Source organism: Ctenopharyngodon idella, chromosome 3, assembly GCF_019924925.1.
Source record: "Ctenopharyngodon idella isolate HZGC_01 chromosome 3, HZGC01, whole genome shotgun sequence".
In the NCBI taxonomy this organism is placed as follows: domain Eukaryota; kingdom Metazoa; phylum Chordata; class Actinopteri; order Cypriniformes; family Xenocyprididae; genus Ctenopharyngodon; species Ctenopharyngodon idella.
The window spans coordinates 19,649,735-19,672,027 of record NC_067222.1 but is presented as its reverse complement, the minus strand read 5'-3'; the positions used below and the strand labels follow the sequence as shown (position 1 = coordinate 19,672,027).

At 37.0% G+C, this 22,293-nt stretch overlaps 2 protein-coding genes across 3 annotated transcripts; one reads left to right on the top strand and one right to left on the bottom strand.

The window, feature by feature from the left end:
• Positions 1 to 161: 161 nt before the first annotated feature.
• zgc:113333 (beta-N-acetylhexosaminidase) lies at positions 162 to 8,708 on the bottom strand. Its single transcript, XM_051888551.1, has 14 exons — positions 8,454 to 8,708; positions 7,938 to 8,027; positions 7,503 to 7,818; positions 7,303 to 7,412; positions 6,959 to 7,046; positions 5,719 to 5,883; positions 5,236 to 5,419; positions 4,284 to 4,355; positions 3,442 to 3,646; positions 3,161 to 3,243; positions 2,921 to 2,996; positions 1,693 to 1,788; positions 1,474 to 1,563; positions 162 to 1,033 (listed from the first exon to the last, which is right to left on the bottom strand). The coding sequence occupies exons 2-14, from the start codon at positions 8,015 to 8,017 to the stop codon at positions 835 to 837; spliced, it is 1,764 nt and encodes a 587-aa protein (XP_051744511.1). The 5' UTR covers positions 8,018 to 8,027; positions 8,454 to 8,708; the 3' UTR covers positions 162 to 834.
• Positions 8,709 to 9,292: 584 nt separating this feature from the next.
• Positions 9,293 to 22,104, top strand: narfl (nuclear prelamin A recognition factor-like). Of its 2 annotated transcripts, none has more exons than XM_051887471.1 (11): positions 9,293 to 9,445; positions 10,124 to 10,219; positions 10,355 to 10,498; positions 10,594 to 10,726; positions 11,681 to 11,815; positions 11,919 to 12,037; positions 12,518 to 12,647; positions 12,735 to 12,807; positions 12,889 to 13,026; positions 15,347 to 15,504; positions 21,101 to 22,104. In XM_051887471.1, exons 1-11 carry the CDS (start codon positions 9,380 to 9,382, stop codon positions 21,340 to 21,342), a joined length of 1,434 nt encoding a protein of 477 aa, XP_051743431.1. In that variant the 5' UTR covers positions 9,293 to 9,379; the 3' UTR covers positions 21,343 to 22,104. The 2 variants fall into 2 exon arrangements, with proteins under 2 accessions (XP_051743431.1, XP_051743430.1); XM_051887470.1 differs by having other exon boundaries at positions 10,591 to 10,726.
• Positions 22,105 to 22,293: the final 189 nt, after the last annotated feature.

Here is a 22,293-nt window from a genome sequence, read left to right as displayed (position 1 = left end):
TCAGACTGAGAGACAGAATTTTTTTATAACTGGCCCTAGTCTTCTTTTAATATTCACTGTCGAATGTATATGTCTGAATACTGGACGCATAGAAACCATTAAATCGTAAATGTTGTTGAGATTTTGCAGTAATAAACAGTGAAAACAATACAAGTACAAAATAACTTCCACCGTTTTTTTTTATTCTACATTGTAAACCCCTCGAGACACAGAAATGAAACTATTTCAAGCAAATCATGTTGAGTGGCTGTAAATGTAATATAAGCTCCAGGACCAGCAGGTTTTCACTTTTAATGCTTTTCTACACCTAAACTGAACATTTGTAGAACTATAAGAACGCTGTTGTAACAGTGTTAAAAGACACCTAGTATCTTTATTGAGGCACTCAATTATAACATTTCTTAAGGATTGCACATTTTGCCTTTGAGCATAATTGCACAATATTCGGGCTTCCCAAATGACACAAATGTACAAAATACACCTTGCATGTTAAAGAGATGAAGTTTGATCCCTAGACATTTATGATAATAAAAAAAATTAGTAGTACCAATTTAACTGCAGAGGTAAATCATTTACATTAACTCAAGTACGAAAACAGCATCAATGCACAGTGTAGAGAGTCCACTTCTTCAAGAAGTGCATACATAGTGTAATTAGAGGTTTTTTTTTGGTTTTTTTTTTAGAGTACTGCATTTTTTTTAGTGTTATCACTTCCATTGAGGCCTTCAAGAAATAAGCAAGATTCCTGAGATGGAAAAAAACACCCATTACTGAGCACAACAGGTTTGAAAGTCACATTTTGGAATGTCCTTCCTGTTGGTCTGGTTGTCTGTTTCACCTAGTTTTTACGGGATCTGCCTTTGGCTTCCCATTGAGTGCAATGATTCGTTCTACGTCAACCACCATTTCACCAAGTCTTTCTATGTGTTCGTTGACGTTCTCTTCCAACCACTCCTCTAATGTGTCTGGGTAGAAGATAGCCTCCATACTTTGCCGGAAAGATAGTAAAAAGGAATCCCATTCATTCATCAACCTGACAAGGAAGAAAAGCAAAAATTTAGGTTACTGTATATCCGTGCACTTTATGCATCCCACAGCATGAACTAGCTTTACTTGATAACTCTTTGAACCAGAATTTCTAGTTGTTGGTTTATAATAAACACCTACACCTGTTAGCAAACACTGTTCCAACATATTTTGACAAATATATTTCTGTGAGTTTCGCATGACCTCTCTAGTCAGTCATAATTACTGGACAAGGATTAAACAAATTGATACAGACCAATTCATTAATAACCATCAATTGCAAACCGTTTCTAACTTCATTAAAAAGAACCGTCTCAATGCCTCACTATGACTGTGGAAACAATGTATCTAAATGAGAACCAAAATGTTTTATATTTTTCATAAAAAGACAATATACATGCTGATAATTGTTGAAAGATATGAGAAAAAAAAAAAACAACAACATACTTTTTCAGATCATCTTTGAAAAATCCAAGATTTCGTGGGTTTGCAAAGTTATGTTTGCGATTATAAGAACTGAATGATCCCCTGACGTGGCTGCACAACACAAGACAAACAAAACAACAAAAAGTCTGTGTGAAAGAGAATGAATACTGGCCTATGTTCTGTGTGAATGTCATTTGAGCTCATATTTATCTGATAGATGAAGCAGACTCAATCACTCACTAGCTGTCCATGATCTTTTTGACTGAGCTGTCAAGGTTGTTTTTGATCTTCTTCACCATTTCATAAACATCTGAGCCAGGAAAGGACACACCCTTACTGCAGAACATTCAAGAAAAGATCCATTACAAACATTACAACCCATTCCATTTTAAATTTATTTTATCATCTACAATTCAAAATTTTGAGGTAGGTAAGTTTTTAAAAAAAGGCTCCTATGATCAACAAGTAATATCATTGCGCCTGCTGCACCCATGGTACGGCAGCAAAGTTCCTTGATTATTACGCTGGAATGAGAGTATAGTTCCTAGCCATATCGGCCTAGAAAATCGCAACTTTTCATTTTCCGTCGGTCTTGGTACACAATGTAACTACAGAAGAGTCAAGTTTTAAATAGGAAAAAAAAAAATCGAAACTCTTTGGTCATTTTTGTGCGAGATGCTAACGGTCTAATCAGATTCAATAAACTATGCTAAGCTATGCTAAAAGTGGTACCGCCAGACCCGGAGATCGGCTGAATGGATTCGAAAACGGTAAAACTCAACTGTTTAACTCTAGGGGAGTTGGAAAATGAGCCTATTTTCAAAAAAAGTGGAGTGTTTCTTTAATGTAGTGCATATTTACATATATGAATAATCATTTGAAGCATATTGTGTTTTATACACAGCGAAAATAGCCTGCATTTAACTGAAATTACAGAAACGTGAGCAAGTGGACTATCTACATAGCATTTTTATGATTGTCAATGAATGGGACACTAAATATAGTTTTGTTTTTAATAAGATTTTCCTAGTAAATAGGCAAGAATAAACTCGAGTGTCTTCCATGATTTCCATTCATTTTGACTACAAAGCACTTGAATGCAACAAGCTTGTAATCACGACTTCTGAAGTGGGGAATTGTGACATTTCTGATAGCACGCAAATTTAGCATTAAAATAGCAGTTTTCTATTTGAATATATTTTAAAATGTAATTTAATCCTGTGATGGTAAAGCTGAATTTTCAGCATCATTACTCCAGTCTTCAGTGTCACATGATCCTTCAGAAATCATTCTATTATGATGATCTGATGTTCAAGAAATATTTTATTATTAATGTTAAAAACAGTTGTGTTGCTTAATACTTTTGTGGATTATTTGATGACTAGAAAGTTCAAAAGAACAGCAGAAATCGAAATCTTTTGATTAATTTCAATGTAAAAAAAAAAAAAATATAGAAACAATTGCATACCACTCATTGTTGCTTAGCTCAATTTCACAGCCAAGGATGCGTTGTACCTCACTCTGTGCCTTGGCATCAAATGAACCTGACACAAACATAACACATGACAGCATGATACCTTTGCAATACATCACATTTGATTTTATTCACTTACTTAACCATTCCTGAAATAAAATGTGCTGGTCAGCATATTCCATATATACTGTACACCATATATTCATATACACCATGTTTCATACATATACTCACCATATTTCAGTGTCTGAAGACAGACAGCCAGTGAAGGGATGGCCACAGGGAGAAGCTCACACAGCACAGTGTGATGCTCATACCTTAAACATACGTTGTTTTTCATTAACAATAATAGTCTACTGTTGTTGATATACAATGCAGATTCATTTACTAGACTGCAAACACAGTAATGCTTTAGGTTTGGGAGTTCCTAAAACTTTTATATCTTTACAGTTTGCATTATTGCATGTTTGATAACAAATATTTGAAGAAACAATTGAGTAAAACTGCAAGCTTACCTCTGCCAGCCAGCCAGCACAATGCCTTGAAATCTCACAGACTTGTACTGCGGCATTGACGTAATGACTTGTTGCCACTGTAGGTGGTTTTTTAAATGGTGATCAATTGGAGTCCACATCTGGTCAATTCCAGAGGCTCCTTTAAAAGCGCTAGCAAACCACACGTGATGAAATCCAGCCTCCTCATACTTAGCGATATAATTACCTACAAACAATAATATGAAACTTTTTTTCTTCTGAATAATATGCATAGATGAAGCTATTTTAAGCTAATAAATACAGGGATGCAAACAGGTAAGGGGGAAAAAAGGTGAGAACATTGTGTGGGGCGGGGGCATGCTCCGCACGAAATTTAAAAAATTTGTAGTTATTTTAAGGGATTTTTTCATTTATTTTTTATTACCTTATATATCCAAAACTGTAATTTTTCACACAAAAAAAAATAAAAAAATAACGTTGTTGCAACATTTTACCAAAATCAATATTTGGTCAAAATCTTGTGTTATAAAAGATGAAGTGCTACGCAGGCTATTTAAGACAATATTGGCTGACTAGATGGCAATACTGAGCTAAACTGCAAACTGTTTGCCCTCTCTCTCTTCACCGTTCACACATCTCAGACCTCAAATACATAAAATATTACCCTTTATAGACATTAGTTTTTAAAGTAAAGAGTAAAAACAGTTTCTCATTGGATCTATACAAATCCCATAGGTGACCTATTTTGATCTCAAAAAGGTGAGTTATCACTGAACGGTGAGGAGTTTGCATCTATGTAAATAGGGTCAATATTTTCCATGTTGACTTTAAAGTAATTTATAAGAAACAAAACATGGCCTCACCGATCGCTTTCACATCCATGTTTGGGCTGTACGTCCAGATCATGGGCGATGCGAGATCTTGCAATCCCGATGCTAAAAATTGAACACTCACGTCAGAACCAAAAACATTACGCTTGCTTTTTTGTGCTTAAAGGTGCACCAAGTAACTTATTTCCCATATTATCCCACCACTTTATCTTGGTAACCCCCTTTTTTCATACTTTAAAGGGATAGTTCACCCAAAAATGAATACTGTCATCATTTACTCCTCCTCGAGTTGTTCCAAACCTGTATGAATGTCTTTGTTTGTTCTGCTGAACACAAAGGAAGATATTTGCAAGAATGTTTGTAACCAAGCAGATCTCGCCCCCCATTGACTAGTATTTTTTTCCCCAACTACTGAAGTCAAAGGGGGGCGAGATCTGTTTGGTTACAAACATTCTTGCAAATATCTTCCTTTGTGTTCGGCAGAACAAAGACATTTATAGAGGTTTGGAACAACTTGAGGGGGAGTAAATGACAGAATTTTCATTTTTGGGTGAACTATCCCTTTAAGTTACAGAATAAATTATTTCAGAAGGCGACAAATACACATGTGAACACATCTACAATGGCATAGGTCACAATGATTTGTTGATTTTTGCATGATGCTTGATCCACACCAATAGGTGTCACTGTTATATGTATGATTATAAAAAATTAGAAATCTTTTTTTACTATCATTATATGCAAATACATTACAGTAATTGAACAATGTGAAATTGATGTCTTCTTTTACTGTAACAGCAGCTCACAGTGTGTGCAATGTGAGTTTGCATATTTTGGTCATTCCCATAGAGTTTGGTTTGAAATAAAACCTATGCTTTTGGAGCTGTGACATGAGCTCTGATAATGATAAGTTGGATAAATTACATTTCTCAAAATTGAAACCTGCAATTTAAAGAATTTATGAATTCAAAGGCTTGCATTAAACCTTTAATAGAGTCGGAGCTGAGCTTCCTAAACATGTCATCCCACAAGATCAGCTTGATTCCTCTCTTCAGATTGGTCATAAATCTCCCCACTGCGGTCACATGATTGAAGAACAGCTTTGCCATGTCTCCATTGTTGGCTTCCAACCAGCGCTTGGAATCTTCGCTCTCGCCCAGCCCACGCACCTAAATGTATTTTGTCAACAGTGGACAGTGCTGGTTGTAACGCATTACAAGTAACATAAGTTGCGTAATCAGAATGGCAGCACAGCTGAAAGGTTTTCCTTCAGGCTTATTCATTTCACTTTTGATGTCAAAGGGCCTTTACATTTGCCAAAAATATTACTTTTTTATTAAGAAACAACAAGTGCTGCCCAGATGAGAAAGAGTAACGCAAAAATAACATAACACATTACTTTACATAAAAAGTAGGCCTAACTAAGTTACTTTTTTTTTAGGGAGTAACACAATAAAGATCCACAAACCTCGTCAGCACCAATGTGGAACCACTCTGCTTCCGGGTGCTTGTTCATAACTTGCGTTAACATGTCTTGAACAAGGTCAATGCTTCCTGGGGCCAGAGGGTTTATACTATTGGGAAACGTTTCCACTTCTCTCAATCTGAAATACTTCTCGTGTTTTAACACAAACTGAAATGTGAACAGAAAGAATGGATAAGTGCAAGCAGCAGTGTTAGGCATGCTGATAAAGTCGAAGTAAAATCACAATGCATCTACAGCATTTTAATGAGTTTTGCCTCCAAACACAAACACCATAAATGGTTGACCTAGATGCACATGTAAAAAATGTGAAGGTGCCTTTAGCACCTTAGTGAAGTATACACCGATCAGGCATAACATTATGTGTATAACATTAATCATATTGTGTTGGTCCCCTTTTTGCTGCCAAAACAGCCCTGACCCGTCGAGGCATGGACTCCACTAGACCCCTGAAGGTGTGCTGTGGTTGGACTTGTTTGTTCAGCACATCCCACAGATGCTCGATTGGATTGAGATCTGGGGAATTTGGAGGCCAAGTCAACACCTCAAACTCGTTGTTGTGCTCCTTAAACCATTCCTGAACCATTTTTGCTTTGTGGCAGGGTGCATTATCCTGCTGAAAGAGGCCACAGCCACCAGGGAATACCGTTTCCATGAAAGGGTGTACATGGTCTGCAACAATGCTTAGGTAGGTGGTACATGTCAAAGTAACATCCATATGGATGGCAGGACACAAGGTTTCCCAGCAGAACATTGCCCAAAGCATCACACTGCCTCCGCCGGCTTGCCTTCTTCCCAGCCTTTGCTCCCCATGTGCAGCCTTGGCCGCCCATGACCCCGTCACCGGTTCACCACTGTTCCTTCCTTGGACCACTTTTGATAGATACTGACCACTGCAGACCGGAAACACCCCACAAGAGCTGCAGTTTTGGAGATGCTCTGATGTCGTCTAGCCATCACAATTTGGCCCTTGTCAAACTCGCTCAAATCCTTACGCTTGCCCATTTTTCCTGCTTCTAACACATCAACTTTGAGGACAAAACGTCCACTTGCTTCCTAATATATCCCACCCACTAACAGGTGCCGTGATGAAGAGATAATCAGTGTCATTCACTTCACCTGTCAGTGGTCATAATGTTATGCCTGATCGGTGTATGTAGTGAGCACATGTTTGAGAATTGAGATATCTACAGTTTTTATGATACTTAGCTTCTTCTGTACTTGCCTCCATGTGTCCGAACACCTGCACCAGAGGAATTAGTTCAAGCTTGTGCTGTTTGGCCAGTGACTTAATTTCCTCTATATCTTCCGGACTGTTCCATAAACAATAAAGATAAACAAATGAGAAATATACGTATAAGATAAAGAAATCAAGATAAAGATGAATAAATCATGAGCTTATGAAATTGCTGCATACAGTAACTATTCTTCAGGATTCCTACTTTTGCATTTCACAAAAAAAATAACAACATACAGGTTTGAAATGACATGAGAGTGTGTAAATAATGGAATTTCAATTTGAGTCAAATTAAGTCAAGTTCAGTCAGAAGCTCTGAATCAATCACCCACCTGTATGCAAAGCTTGATTTGAGAATTGCGAGTTTCCCCTCATAGGGAAACATATCCTCATATTCCAGCAATATCCCATTAGCACCCAGAGATGACAGTAGAGGGAATATCTGTTAAAGGACATGAAGGGAAATTTTAAAAAGGACACTATTCATACAGGCACGTTTGAAACAATCCAGTTTGCATGCATTGATCCCCACCTCTCTGAGATATTTGACTTTGGGTGGTGCACCTTTCAGATCCAAGTGCACAATCTTTAGTGGATCTTTCGGTGTATTGTCAGGAATTTCTGGTTCCAACTCCTCTTCCTTTGACTGAATCGTGTCTTTTTTCTCTGGCTGAACCTCTGGGTGAACTTCTGGGTCAACCTCTGGGTCAACCTCTGGGTCTGCATGTTCTATTTTGACAGGATCCTCCTGATTTTTATCCAAATTCAGCTGTGGAATACGCTGGCTAGCCCAGAACTTACCACCTTGTATGACTTGGTGTGTCTTTCCACTTGCGCCTTTGCTTGAGCTATAAATAGAAAATAAATAAACTGCAGTTACAAGCTTCTTTGGGACAATGAAGCCTGGTTTGAAAGGTGCATAGACACATATGTGTACATGAAAACCTTTGAGAACTGCAATCCTCACCTGAGGCTTAAGAATATTTTCATCATGGCAACAATCACCAAGCCACCGATGATTAACCTCATTAACTTTTGACTGTTCATGTTTGTGTCTCTGCAGGTGAATGGGATATAAACCATAAAAATTAAGGCAGGCTTTAAACTCAGGTGACCTTTAAAATGCAAAACTTGCATTGAAATCCACAACACACAATGACAAGCTAAAAATGTTTACCTGTTTATAATGACAATAGGGAAAAAAAAATCTTCTAAATACGTATTTATTAATTCTATGCATGTATAATAATCATTAAAACATAAACCACTTTGAAAAAACTTTACAAATGCAAATAAGCACGTGGTCTCTTTTTTAAAAAAAAGAAAATGCATCAATAATCAAAGTAGATCAAAAAGATATCATGCATTTTACATATTTTCTCACAATTCTGACTTAAAGGAGAAATGTTTTCTTTCTTAAATAGAGGCTTTATAGATAAATGCATATTGTCATTACTCTAGAAATATCAAAACGTCTACTTACTTTGTTAAAGGTCATTAATCCTTTAGGTAAAAGACTTCATGAAGCATATAAACAGACAGATTTACTTCCGCGTGTAGTTTCTTGGTGCTGCAAGTGCATTTGTGCGGCTGAAACCTCGACAAGTTCAACCTGTTTAACCTGATATACTCACAGTAACTTATTTGCATCGATAATTTATGATAACAGATGGCTGGCAAACGCACTTGACCAAGGCGAACACCTGAACGATAACAGCGTGAGAGTGAAAGTATGCGCGTCACATCGACGCTTTACGGCATGTGTTTTTTAGGTAAAACCACATAGACCGACCGTAACCTGTCTTATATATGCGCATATAAATATAGTACATCATGACTATTTTTTGTATTATACACCAATACGATGTGAATAGTTCACATAACATGTCAAGAAGTTACATCGGAGTCCTTCTGTGTTACATTATATACTCCAGCTAAAACAGCATTTTCTAAATATTCTTTTCAAGACAAAAAACAGCAGCATCTAAAAATATATTTTCCTAGTTATATTTTATATAGCAAGTCCAAATCTGAGTGCACTAGTAAAAATACTTGTATTTTGCATTATTTTAATGTGATTGCTAATACATGCGAATAAATTGTATAATCAGCATAACAATTTAAGTGAAAAGTTGAATCTCTATGTTTTTAGAAAACCAATAAGATGTTTGCCTGATATGAAAATATGTAATATGCAAAAACTTCGACTGTGAATGAATACCCCAGTGTGGCATGTGACAATACAGTTGACCCTGTACAATTGATTTATTTTAAGTCCCGCCCATAGCCTCTTACTGATTGCTTTGATTGGCCAGAGCCTCTGTTAGGCGGTCTACGATTGGAGAGTTTAGAAGTCATTCACAGAGCCCTACCAACCACTTCACAGGCATACGGGTAGCAGTAAAAACAATGGCGTCGCATTTCAGCGGAGTGCTTCAGCTCACGGATCTGGATGATTATATCACTCCGTCTCAGGTTGAATAGTTGTTTCTGTCTGTAACGTTAAAGGCAGCCACATTTCTGTTAATTCAGCGTATTTACATTATATCAGCTGAATATGTTAGGGGGAAAAAAAAAAACACCGGTCAGCTGACCATAAGATAAATGATGTAACATTGTGTAGATAACTATACAGATCCTAAAAGTGACACTTTTCTTACAAGTGTTGTTTTTGAGTCTTGTAAATACTGTAAATGTTAATGATCAAGAACATTTGCTTAGTTCGAGCTCCTAAGGTTTTTTTTTGCACGGTCAGATACAGAAAGTGACTGTCTAAAACCTAGTGATTTGCCAACTACTGTATATAAAATGAATGTACAGTGGCCCTAAAACGTTTTTGTAGACTTCAGACACACTTAAATGTCTGTATGTCACTGCGTTGGATAAAATATCAAACCAAGTGGTTTATTTCTAAGAAAAACAGTGCAAATACAACGTTAAAGCTGACAAAACACGTTTGGGTTGAAAAGAACAGCATTTATTTGAAAAAAATCTTTTGTAACATTATAAATGTCTTTACTGACATGTTTGGTCAATTTTGTGCACCCTTGCTGATTAAATTTCTTAAAAATCTTATTGACCCTAAACATTTGAGTGATAATGTATACCAGAATATAATTTCACTGATGTTAACTAATTTACCCAATTTATCAGGAATGTGTGAAGCCTGTAAAGGTGGAAAAGAAACAGGGCAGATCTGTGGCTAAAATCCAGATAGAAGATGATGGCAGTTATTTTCAGGTCCATCAGGTGAGTACAAATGATGTGACTTTTATTTTGAGCCAGTATTGTGGAGTTTTGTCTTGTTTCATTTGATAGCAAAATGCAAAGTATGTTTTTGATGTCACCTTTGATAGATATGTTGAATATATGCTTGTTACTCAGGATGGTCAAAAGCAAAAGCTGGAGAAAGCGAAGATTACTCTGAACGACTGTCTCGCTTGCAGTGGCTGCATCACTTCTGCGGAAAGTGTCCTTATCACCCAACAGAGTCATGAGGAACTGTACCGTGTGCTACGTCATAATAAGGTGTTCAGTACAGTACATTACATTCATTCAGCTGCATTTAACTTTTTGCTCCAAGTGAATAGTTCACCTAAAAACATGTTTGTGTCTCTCAGCAGCAGGTTAGCAGTGGTGAGCAGAAGGTGGTGGTGGTGTCTGTATCACCTCAGTCAAGAGCCTCTCTAGCAGCACATTACGGTCTCAACAGCAGTGAAGTGGCCCGCAGACTAACCAGCTTCCTGAAAAATTTGGGTGAGTTGGAGGCTGCAATTCATCTGACCAGTCAAACACGTTCTCCTATGCAAGCTTATTTACACCACAAAATAAAAAATAAAAAGGTAAAGCAACTTTTTTCTCACAATTCTGCTTTTTTTTTCTTCTTATAATTCTGAAAATTGTAAGATATAAAGTCATAATGCGAGACAAAATTCACAATTACCTTTTATGGCGGAAAAAAAAAAAGAATCACGAGATCAGAATTCTGAGAATTATGAGATGAAAACTCAGAATTAGGAGGAAAAAAGTCTGAATTACGATTTTTAAATTCAGAATTACAAGAAAAAAGTCAGAATTATGAGATGTAAACTCAGAATTAGGAGGAAAAAAGTCTGAATTACGATTTTTAAATTCAGAATTACAAGAAAAAGTCAGAATTATGAGACGTAAACTCAGAATTAGGAGGGAAAAGTCTGAATTACGATTTTTAAATTCAGAATTAGAAAAAAGTCAGAATTATGAGATGTAAACAGAATTAGGAGGGAAACGGACTGAATTACGAGATGTAAACTCAGAATTACAAGAAAAAAGGCAAAATTACAAAATGTAAAATCAGAATCAGCAGAAAAAAGGCAGAATTACAAGATGGACACTCAGAATTACAAGGAAAAAATGGCAGAATTACGAGATGGACGTTCTGAATTACAGGGAATAGTCAGAATTACGATATGTAAACTCAGAATTACAAGAAAAAAGTCAGGATTACAAGATGTAAACTCAGAATTCTGAGAAAAACGTCAGAATTGTGAAATTTAAAATCAGAATGAGGAAAAGAGTTAAAATTACGTGAAACTCAGAATTGGGACTTTATACCTTACAATTGCGAGCTATTGTGAGGAAAAAAGTCTGAATTGTGACAAATTGTGGAAATGGGCTTCCATATGCTTCTCTGTGTATTGAGATAATGGAAGTCCCATACTGATCTTTCAGGTGTCCATCATGTCTTTGACACCAGCTTCAGTCGCTCTTTTAGCCTGTTAGAAAGCCAGAGGGAGTTTCTGGAGCGATTCAGTCGCAAGGAAGTGGACAAGAAGGCCCTACCAATGCTGGCGTCTGCCTGTCCAGGTAGGGTTTTCTCAATCTGTTCTTTACAGTATTTTCTGAAATATTCATGGTAGTGTGTTTTATTATGGGTCCAACATGGATTTATTCCCTGTATTTCGTTCAGGGTGGATTTGCTATGCTGAGAAGACTCATGGTGAATTCATCCTCCCTTACATCAGCACAACGCGATCGCCCCAGCAGATAATGGGTTCTCTAGTCAAGGGCTATTTTGCCTCTCAGAAGGTACTAAACAATGAACTTCTGTTCAGAGAGGGAGGAACTGCCCACAGTGCTTTGTGCCAAATACAATGTCCCACATTAAAAACCTTTTTTGAAGAATTTTTGGACCTTGATTTAAATGTTGAAGGTCACATTAGACAGAAGTTATTGCATTATGCCTGTATAATGTATAACTTTAAATTGTTTCATTGCAGTTTAACTATATTGTAAAAATGTATCCTTAGTTAAACTGATTATGAACTTTGCTTTGGTCTCTGCCATGCTGCACATGTAAAGCCTTTTGTTTTGCAGCTTTCACAAGAGTCAGTACTACAGAACAGGCTAATCTATTGAACTCACCTGTATTTACATTAAATATTAGCTTTAGAAAACAAAGTAAATAAAATGACAGGTAGCCTTTATAAATTTTACAATTGCGTTAACAGTGAGTCTCACCTATTTTAGGTTAAAATGCATTTTGTTCTCTAACTTATGCTTTGACAGGGTATTTCACCACAGAAGATCTATCATGTGACTGTGATGCCCTGCTATGATAAGAAACTAGAGGCTTCCAGACCAGACTTCTACCTCAGCGAGCACGAGACCAGAGAGGTGGACTGTGTTATCACTTCAGGTGAGTGAATCTAACAACATTAAAACATGAACAGATGACTACAAGAACGAGGCTCAGTCCCTCATCTTGTAAGTGTTTGGTTCACAGGAGAAGTTCTGAAGATGTTGGAAGAGGAGAATGTGTCCTTGAGAGATGTGGAGTTGGCCCCTTTAGACACAATGTGAGTTCTTCATGTTTGCCTGTCAAACCAATAGTGTTAATACATACTAGAAATTGTGTCATACATGAATGTGTGTTTTAGGTTCAGTAACGTCTGTGGGGAGGAGCTGCTGGGTCACGCAGGAAGTGGATCTGGAGGATACCTTCATCACATCTACAAACGTGCCGCCAAACAGCTGTTTGGGGTTGAAGTAGATGAACTCACATACAAGACAATGAAGTATGTCTGAACACAGCAATACTGTTACAAAGATCCCAGAACTGGGTTATTTGCACTCTACCATTCAAAAGGTTGGGTTTAAAGAAAAGAAAAAAAGAATTGAATTATACTTTTATTAATCAAGGATGCATTCAATTTAATTTTATTAATCAAGGATGCGTTTAATTTGATCAAAAGTGTTATAAAATATTCTTTCAGTTTCCACAAAAATATTTTAATATTAAACTGTTTTCAACATTGATAATAATCAGAAATGTTTCTTGAGCATCAAATCATCATATCAGAATGATTTCTGAAGGATCATGTGACACTGAAGACTGGAGTAATGATGCTGAAAATTCAGCTTTGATCACAGGAATAAATTACATTTTAAAATATATTCACATAGAAAACAGCTATTTTAATGTTGCCTTCACGTGCTAACGGAAATTTCATAATTCCCCACTTCAGAAGTCGTGGTTACGAGCTTGTTGCATTCAAGTGCTTTGTCATTTTAAAAATGTAATAATATTTCACAATATTAGTGTTTTTACTGTATTTTTTATCAAATAAATCCAGCCTTAGTAAGCAGAAGAGACTTTTTTTCTAAAACATTAAAAAATGTTACCAACCCAAACTTTTGAATGGTATACACTTTATTGATTCTTAAATAAGTATTACCTAAATAATAAATATTCATATTAAGGTTAAGATAGTTTGGAATTAATAAATGTTAGAACAATGTGCCGTGGTTCCATCAGGGTTCCCGCCGACCAGGAAAACCTAGAAATTTGAGAGCATTTTTTTTCAGGTCTGGAAAAGTCAAAATTAATAATAATAATAATAACCTTAGATCATGGTAATATAATGGAATTTTCTATAGCCAATATTTTTCCAGTTACGCTACTTGAAGGTTATTACTAGAAGGAAATTACCTAGTCATTTCTAATTTATTAATTACTAAATTAATACTACTAAATTAGTTAGAATTTCTAACTAAGAATTTGTGTATAAAATGATTTTTCAAAATAACTATTTAAAACAATTTTGTGAATGGAAATTGGTCAGAAATTGTAGCAACCATGTACAACCCGAATTCCGGAAATGTTGGGACGTTTTTTAAATTTGAATAAAATGAAAACTAAAAGACTTTCAAATCACATGAGCCAATATTTTATTCACAATAGAACATAGATAACATAACAAACTGTTTAAACTGAGAAATTTTACAATTTTATGCAAAAAATGAGCTCATTTCAAATTTGATGCCTGCTACAGGTCTCAAAATAGTTGGGACAGGGGCATGTTTACCATGGTGTAGCATGTCCTCGTCTTTTCAAAACAGTGTGAAGACGTCTGGGCATCGAGGTTATGAGTTTCTGGAGTTTTGGTGTTGGAATTTGGTCCCATTCTTGCCTGATATAGGTTTCCAGCTGCTGAAGAGTTCGTGGTCGTCTTTGACGTATTGTTCTCTATAGGTGAAAGATCTGGACTGCAGACAGGCCAATTCAGCAGCCGGACTCTTCTACGATGAAGCCATGCTGTTGTAATAGCTGCAGTATGTGGTTTTGCATTGTCCTGCCGAAATACACAAGTCTTTTTACGCACTCTCACAGATTGGAGAGCCTATCTTTACTTCTGAGAGACTCTGCCTCTCTAAGACATCCCTTTTATAACTAATATAATTTATCAATTAACTTAATTAGTTGCTAGATGTTCTCCCAGCTGAATCTTTTCAAAATTTCTTGCTTTTTCAGCCATTTGTTGCCCCCTCCCAACTTTTTTGAGACCTGCAGCAGGCATCAAATTTGAAATGAGCTCATTTAGTGGATAAAAGTGTAAAATTTCTGTTTAAACATTTGTAATGTTATCTAAGTTCTATTGTGAATAAAATATTGGCTCATGTGATTTGAAAGTCTTCTAGTTTTCATTTTATTCAAATTTAAAAAACATCCCAACTTTTCCGGAATCCGGGTTGTAATACCATTGTATTATTTGAAGAACACTGGAGCACAATGTAAATATGAATATGATAATGATATGATAATCATTAAGTTCCATGGTATCAGTGTTCCTTGTTGTTAACAAGATACCCTGATACCTTTTCCATGGAACTACTGTACCACAGTACTGTTTTAAGGAATAATATGCGTTGCTTGTCACATTTTATTTATTTAAAAAGACTGTTTAACAAGTACTCCAGTAAAACTTTCAAAAGTCTTCCAAAAGTACCATGGTGCTACAATGGTTTATTGGACAAATTCTGGTAGTACCATGGTAGCACCTCAGTACTTTTTTCGTAAGGTACGTTTTATTTGTCTCTCTTATTTTTTTCGAACAGAAACAAGGACTTCCAGGAAGTCACTCTAGAGAAGGATGGTCAAGTTCTGCTGCGGTTTGCTGCTGTCTACGGCTTCAGGAACATTCAGAACCTGGTGCAGAAGCTGAAACGAGGGAAATCACCTTACCACTTTGTAGAAGTAATGGCATGTCCGTCAGGTAGGAAATTACATCTCTAGTCCTTGAAAACCATCTTTTTGTATCATTCATAAACATGTGTTGCGTACCTCTCAACGCATGTCATATAACCTCTACTGTGAAAAACATTGCAGTTAGCATCACTGAAGGAATATTTTTCCTTTTTATAGCTATATTTTGTAATATAATTTTATAATTGTATTTTTTAAAGAGGCTATATTATGCCATGTTTCAAAATAAATTGTTTTTCGGGTTTACTAGAATAGATTTTCATGCTTGAATGTTCAAAACATTATTTTTCACATACACTATATTGCCAAAAGTTTTGGGACGCCTGCCTTTACGTGCACATGAACTTTAATGACATCCCATTCTTAATCCTTAGGGTTTAATATAGAGTTGGCCCACCCTTTGCAGCTATAACAGCTTCCACTTTTCTGGGAAGGCTTTCCACAAGGTTTAGGAGTTTGTTTATGGGTTTGTTTATGACCATTCTTCTAGAAGCGCATTTGTGAGATCAGGTACTGATGTTGGACGACAAGGCCTGGCTCGCAGTCTCCGCTCTAATTCATCCCAAAGGTGTTCTATCAGGTTGAGGTCAGGACTCTGTAGGCCAGTCAAGTTCCTCCACACCAAACTCGCTCATCCATGTCTTTATGGACCTTTCTTTGTGCACTGGTGCGCAGTCATGTTGGAACAGGAAGGGGCCATCCCCAAACTGTTCCCACAAAGTTGGGAGTATGAAATTGTCCAAAATGTCTTGGTATGCTGAAGCATTAAGAGTTCCTTTCACTGGAACTAAGGGGACAAGCCCAAACCCTGAAAAACAACTTCAACTTTATTCATTTATATAGTACATTTTACTGCAATTTTAATTGCCCAAAGTGCTTCACAATATCACAAATACATAAAGCAATATATCAAACCAATTAATACAAAGTAATTTAAAACAGATAAAAGATAAAATAAAATACATAAAGGAAAGACAAATAAAAGATCAAATGAAATAAAATATATAAAAGCATCAAGAAGCTATCTCTAAACATGGTCTATTCTCAACGAACGCTAAGTTAAAAAGGTAAGTTTTTAACTGAGACTTAAAACCTTCTAAAGTTGAAGCCTGCCGAATCTGCAAAGGGAGGCTGTTCCACAGTTTTGGGGCGATGACCATAAAAAGCTCTATCGCCCCTAGATTTTTTTGAGGAGCGGGGAACTGCCAATAGAAGTTTATCTTCTGATCTCAGAGACCTGACTGGAGTATGGTCCTTTAAGAGGTTGGTGATATAACTTGGGGCGATGTTGTGAAAAGCTTTAAAAACCATCAATAAAATTTAAAAGTCAATTCTATACTGGACTGGAAGCCAGTGAAGAGTAGATAATACTGGAGTTATGTGTTCTCTAATTTTTGTGCCTGTTAAAAATCTGGCTGCCGCATTCTGCACTAATTGCAGACGAGATAGATTGTGTTTACTTATCCCAACATACAGAGAGTTGCAATAGTCCAGTCTTGAGGTGCTAAATGCATGCACTATGACCTGTAAGTCTTTAGTATTAAGGAAGGGTTTCAGCCTGGAGATCAGTCTAAGTTGATAAAAACTACTCTTTACTACTGACTTAATCTGGTTGTCAAAGCTGAGGGAAGAGTCAATGAGAACACCCAGATTCCTAACAGTATTTTTTATAGGTATATCCAGAGGGGCAATAGCACTAGACATAGCTTCCTTAAGATGCGATGGTCTAAAGATAATTATCTCAGATTTTTTCTCATTTAACTGAAGAAAATTGTGCGATAACCAGATTTTGACTTCATCCAGGCAGAGTACTAAAGGCTGTAGCGAGTTCAAATTTCCAACTTTAAAAGGCAAATATAATTGAGTGTCGTCGGCATACATGTGATAAGAGATGTCATGACGACGGCAAATTGAGCCAAGAGGGCTCATGTACAGAGAAAATAAGATGGGCCCCAAAATAGAACCCTGAGGAAGACCATATTTTAAAGATACCGGCGAAGAAGAGTTATTTGCAAAATTCACAAAGAATGTTCTTTCATGCAAATATGACTTAAACCATTTTAAAGCAGTCCCCTTAATACCTACTTCATCCTCCAAGTGTTTCAAAAGAATTGAATGATCTACCGTGTCAAAGGCGGCACTGAGATCCAGCATAATTAAAACAACCCCCAACCCAGCGTCAACTGACATCAGTAGATCATTTACTACTTTAACTAACGCAGTCTCTGTACTGTGACCAGCTCTAAAACCAGATTGGAAGTTATCTAAAATGTCATTTTCAATTAGAAAAGGAGTAATTTGAGAATAAACAACTTTTTCCAATACTTTTGTGAGACATGGTAATTTGGAAATTGGTCGATAATTATTCAGCTCCGTAGGATTACAGCCAGATTTTTTGAGTAAAGGTGAGACCACTGCTTGCTTAAGACAGGGAGGCACCACTCCATTTCCCAGAGAGCTGTTTACAATAGATAGAATACTAGGGCCCAAGATAACAAAAAGATCTTTTAAAAAGCGAGGAGGTATAGGGTCTAGGGGAGTATATGATAGTTTCATGTGTCTAATAATATCCTCCAGAGTTGGAAGAGAGACTGGGTCAAAATGATCAAATGTACAGGAGTTTGGGGTGAAAACTGCTAGAACACAACATGAAGGCGTGATATCTTCTCTGATTAATTCAATCTTCCTTTGGAAAAAAAGTCAAAAAATCCTCACAAGTGTAAAGAGAGGAATCAGTAGAGGTAGCTATAGATGGATTAAGTACTGAATTTATTGTACTTAACAAAGTTTTGGGGCAGTGAAGAGATCTATTTATTAACTCTGAAACATATTTAGTTCTAGCAGCTTTAACAGCATACTGATATTTCTTAAGGGATACCTGTAATATTTCAAAATATTTTAGTTTTCTTCTTAGTTGGGACGATATCGTTTATAATGTCCAAGCAGACTGAATTAAAAGCAACAGTCAATTCATCCGTGTCCATCAGAGGTCCAGCAGATTCTAGTAACGATGAAATAGGGCTATTTGCATACGCCTCGGCAAAATGATTTGCCGTTGACTCAGTCATCAAAGGAAAATAAACATCTGTAAATGATCTCTTTGATAGGGCAACGGCTAGATCAAATCTAAAAAAGGCAGGTCTATGGTCCGATATGAAATTATCCTCTGTAGCCACATCCTTAATAGGTAACCCCATGGATAAAACCAGATCGAGAGTATGCCCATGACTGTGTGTGGCATCGAGAACAAATTGAGTTAAATTAAAAGAGTCAATGAGATCAGAGAACTGCTGACCGAGAGGGTTTGACGAGCAGCACAGATGAATATTAAAATCCCTAACAATTAAGAGGCTGTCCGTAATAGGTACAATGTGTGAGGGAAAAAATCAGCGAAGTCCTGAGTGAAGTCCTTATTATATTTAGGAGGACGATAAGTGAGAGCGCAGTAGAGAGTCTGTGCCAGGTTTAGTTTGAACAGCTGTACCTCAAAGGAAGAATATTCCCCTACCGATACAACAGAACATTTAAAATGGTCTTTAAACAGCATAGCCACCCCCCCCCCCCCACCTCGACCAGACAGTCTCGGGGAGTTTAAAACATTATAGTTCACAGGTAACAGCTCTGTAAGAAAACAGCTGTCCGACGGTTCAAGCCATGTCTCAGTTAAAAACAGGAAATCCAAGTCTTTAGAGTTGTATAAAAGTATAAAAGTTTTGTTTCTCACTGACCTCACATTTAGCAAAGCAGCGTTGACTCCAATAAGATCAACGGGCGAAATTGAGGTATTGATGAGTACTGTAGGTCCATTACATAGCGGTGAGCCGACGGTTCATTCTGCTTATGAGGCTTGACCCACACACGCCGAGTAATAGTGCAGGATAGACCGGCCGAAGCCACGACCAAAAGAACCGAGCGGCATTCGCCCGGTTTGCCCATTTATTTTTTGTAGTTCTCGCCAACCAGCCCCCACGTTTTCCTCTTCGTTTATGACGCTTCTTTTTGGAGAAGGAGCCACGGTAACTGCGGCAGATCTCCGGCGGAATATGCAGCAGGTGATTGGGGAGGTTAGAAGTTTTAACATCGTTTGTGAAATACCAGTCTTCAGAAGTAATTGAGGTTTTGATTTCCAGTAGTTTCAAGCGATCATAGCTCAATACAGATGACAGGCGGAAAGAACATCATGAAAATCAGACAAACATAAACAATCTCTAAAATGCTCAGGACCCGACGGCTTGCCGTGCAACATGCTGGCGCCATCTTGGTGCAATCTCTAATAGACCCTACAACCCCACACCATAATCCCCCCCCTCCACCAAACTTTACACTTGGCACAAAGCAGTCAGGCAAGTACCGTTCTCCTGGCAACTGCCAAACCCAGACTCGTCCATCGGATTGCCAGACAGAGAAGCGTGATTCGTCACTCCAGAGAACACGTCTCCATTGCTCTAGCATCCACTGCATCCGACGCTTTGCATTGCACTTAGTGATGTAAGGCTTGGATGCAGCTGCTCAGCCATGGAAACCCATTCAATGAAGCTCTCTACACACTGTTCTTGAGCTAATCTGAAGGTCACATGAAGTTTGGAGGTCTGTAGCTATTGACTCTGCAGAAAGTTGGCGACTTCTGCGCACTGTGCGCCTCAGCATGCGCTGACCCCACTCTGTGATTTTACGTGGCCTACCACTTCGTGGCTGAGTTTCTGTTGTTCCCAATTGCTTCCACTTTTTGTTATGATACCACTAACAGTTGACCATGGAATATTTAGTAGTGAGGAAATTTCACAAATGGACTTATTGCACAGGTGGCGACCTATCACGGTACCACGCTTGAATTCACTGAGCTCCTGAGAGCGACCCATTCTTTCACAAATGTTTGTAGAAGCAGTCTGCATGCCTAGGTGCTTGATTTTATACACCTGTGGCCATGGAAGTGATTGGAACACCTGAATTCAATGATTTGGAGGGGTGTCCCAATACTTTTGGCAATATAGTGTATTTTACACTGTTGCAGCACCTCTGTCAGTAATGCTCTGGGGTGTGTTTCCCATACAACGGCGTAACTCGCTGCTTAACTTCCATAGTATGATGCTACATTGAGCATGTTTCAGAAATGTCATGGCCCTTACCATAACCGTGAGCATCAACACACTTCTAGCACAACTCAACCAGACCCCGCCCCTTTATTTTGCATATTCCCTTGGGCGGGATTTATTTAAATGAGGGATATTGTGAAGCGTTCATTCCTGGAAGAAAACTCAAAACTACAATCGAGGCGTTTCAGGGATTTCAGAAACTTACTTACTGGTATAGAGAATAACTCCCTTTGGAATGACATGTACTTTGTAACTTTGCAGATATTTTTCATGCTCAAACAATAAATAAAGAAAGATGAAAATGTAAAAAAGTATAATAGGTCCTCTTTAATATAATTATATATATATTTTTATAGTTAATTTAATACTGTATTTTGACGCCATAGAGTGTAATTCTTTGGGCCTCAAGACCATGTCGTTGATATAATCTTCTGATACTGTTCTTTTGAATAATATCTATTCTAAACTTGCATAAGCTAAGTCTGATAAAATACAATAATTTGAATTCTACAGGATGTCTTAACGGTGGCGGTCAGCTCAAGCCTTCATCAGATCAATCCAACAAAGAGTTGCTGCAGCAGGTGGAGGAGTTTTACCGTGGTGAACGTACCTCAGTGCCAGAGGAGGACTCACGAGTGGCTGAACTCTATCGGGGCTGGTTAGAGAGCGTGGGAGAGGAGAAAGCCCGACAGTTACTGCACACGCAGTACCACGCCGTAGAAAAAAACACTAGTGGCCTCAGTATAAAGTGGTGAGGAGCTGCTTAGACTCTGATGAACCAACTATATTGTTATAGTTCTTCCTTTCTGGGTGTGTTAAGTCAATATTTAACATACAGTACATAAACTACATCAGATGTCAGATAAACAGATATCTGCTGAAGAACGTTGACTTCAGATTACATATCAAACTGACGTTTATGTATTTTATAGCCATAAGCCTTTTTTCGGTCCATGAATGTTGCCTTGTATTATTTTGGTAACACTTTACAGTACGGTTCATTAGTCAACATTAGTTAACTACATTAGTTAACATGAACTGCACGTCTACAGCATTTATTAATCTTTGTTAATGTTTCAACATTTACTAATACTTTATTAAAATCAAGAGTTGTATTTGTTAACATTAGTTAATGCACTGTGAACTAAAATTAAACAATGAACTGTTGTATTTTTATTAACATTAACAAAGATTAACAAATACAGTAACAAATGTATTGCTCATGGTTAGTTCATGTTAGTTAATACATTAACTAATGTTAACAAATGAACCTTATTGTAAAGTGTTCCCAATATTTCTTTCATTTATTATTATTGTTTCATTTATAGTTTGTTTCTTTGAAAATGTTTCTGTAAACTCATTACTATGTAGCGTGCACTGAAAACAATACTTTTTGTCGTTTGAGAATACATTTGATTTATGATGATGATAAAAATATGATAACATGTTGCCATGTATATAATCGTTCCATGAATGTAATTATATTTATTGAGGAAATAAACTATTCATATATTTTACTCAGTACATTTTTTGTGTGCATTTGTGATTCAATTTTTATTTTTATTTTTTTAAAGCAACAACAAATACCTTTTGTATTAAATTATTCCTGCACAGAACATTTCATTTGTTTAACATGGTATTATGAACCTTGAATTATGGTATAATATTATTTAAATCTTATACCATGATAAAGTTGAATCAGGACT

Coding starts and splice junctions, on each gene's coding strand:
- zgc:113333 (XM_051888551.1), bottom strand. CDS start 8,017: ATGAACAGTCAAAAGTTAATGAGGTTAATCATCGGTGGCTTGGTGATT. Junction 7,047..7,302: donor AAATCAAGCTTTGCATACAG/GTGGGTGATTGA, acceptor TTTATGGAACAG/TCCGGAAGATATAGAGGAAA. Junction 3,244..3,441: donor GTGCTGGCTGGCTGGCAGAG/GTAAGCTTGCAG, acceptor CGTATGTTTAAG/GTATGAGCATCACACTGTGC.
- narfl (XM_051887470.1), top strand. CDS start 9,380: ATGGCGTCGCATTTCAGCGGAGTGCTTCAGCTCACGGATCTGGATGAT. Junction 9,446..10,123: donor ATTATATCACTCCGTCTCAG/GTTGAATAGTTG, acceptor CCAATTTATCAG/GAATGTGTGAAGCCTGTAAA. Junction 12,038..12,517: donor GCTATTTTGCCTCTCAGAAG/GTACTAAACAAT, acceptor ATGCTTTGACAG/GGTATTTCACCACAGAAGAT.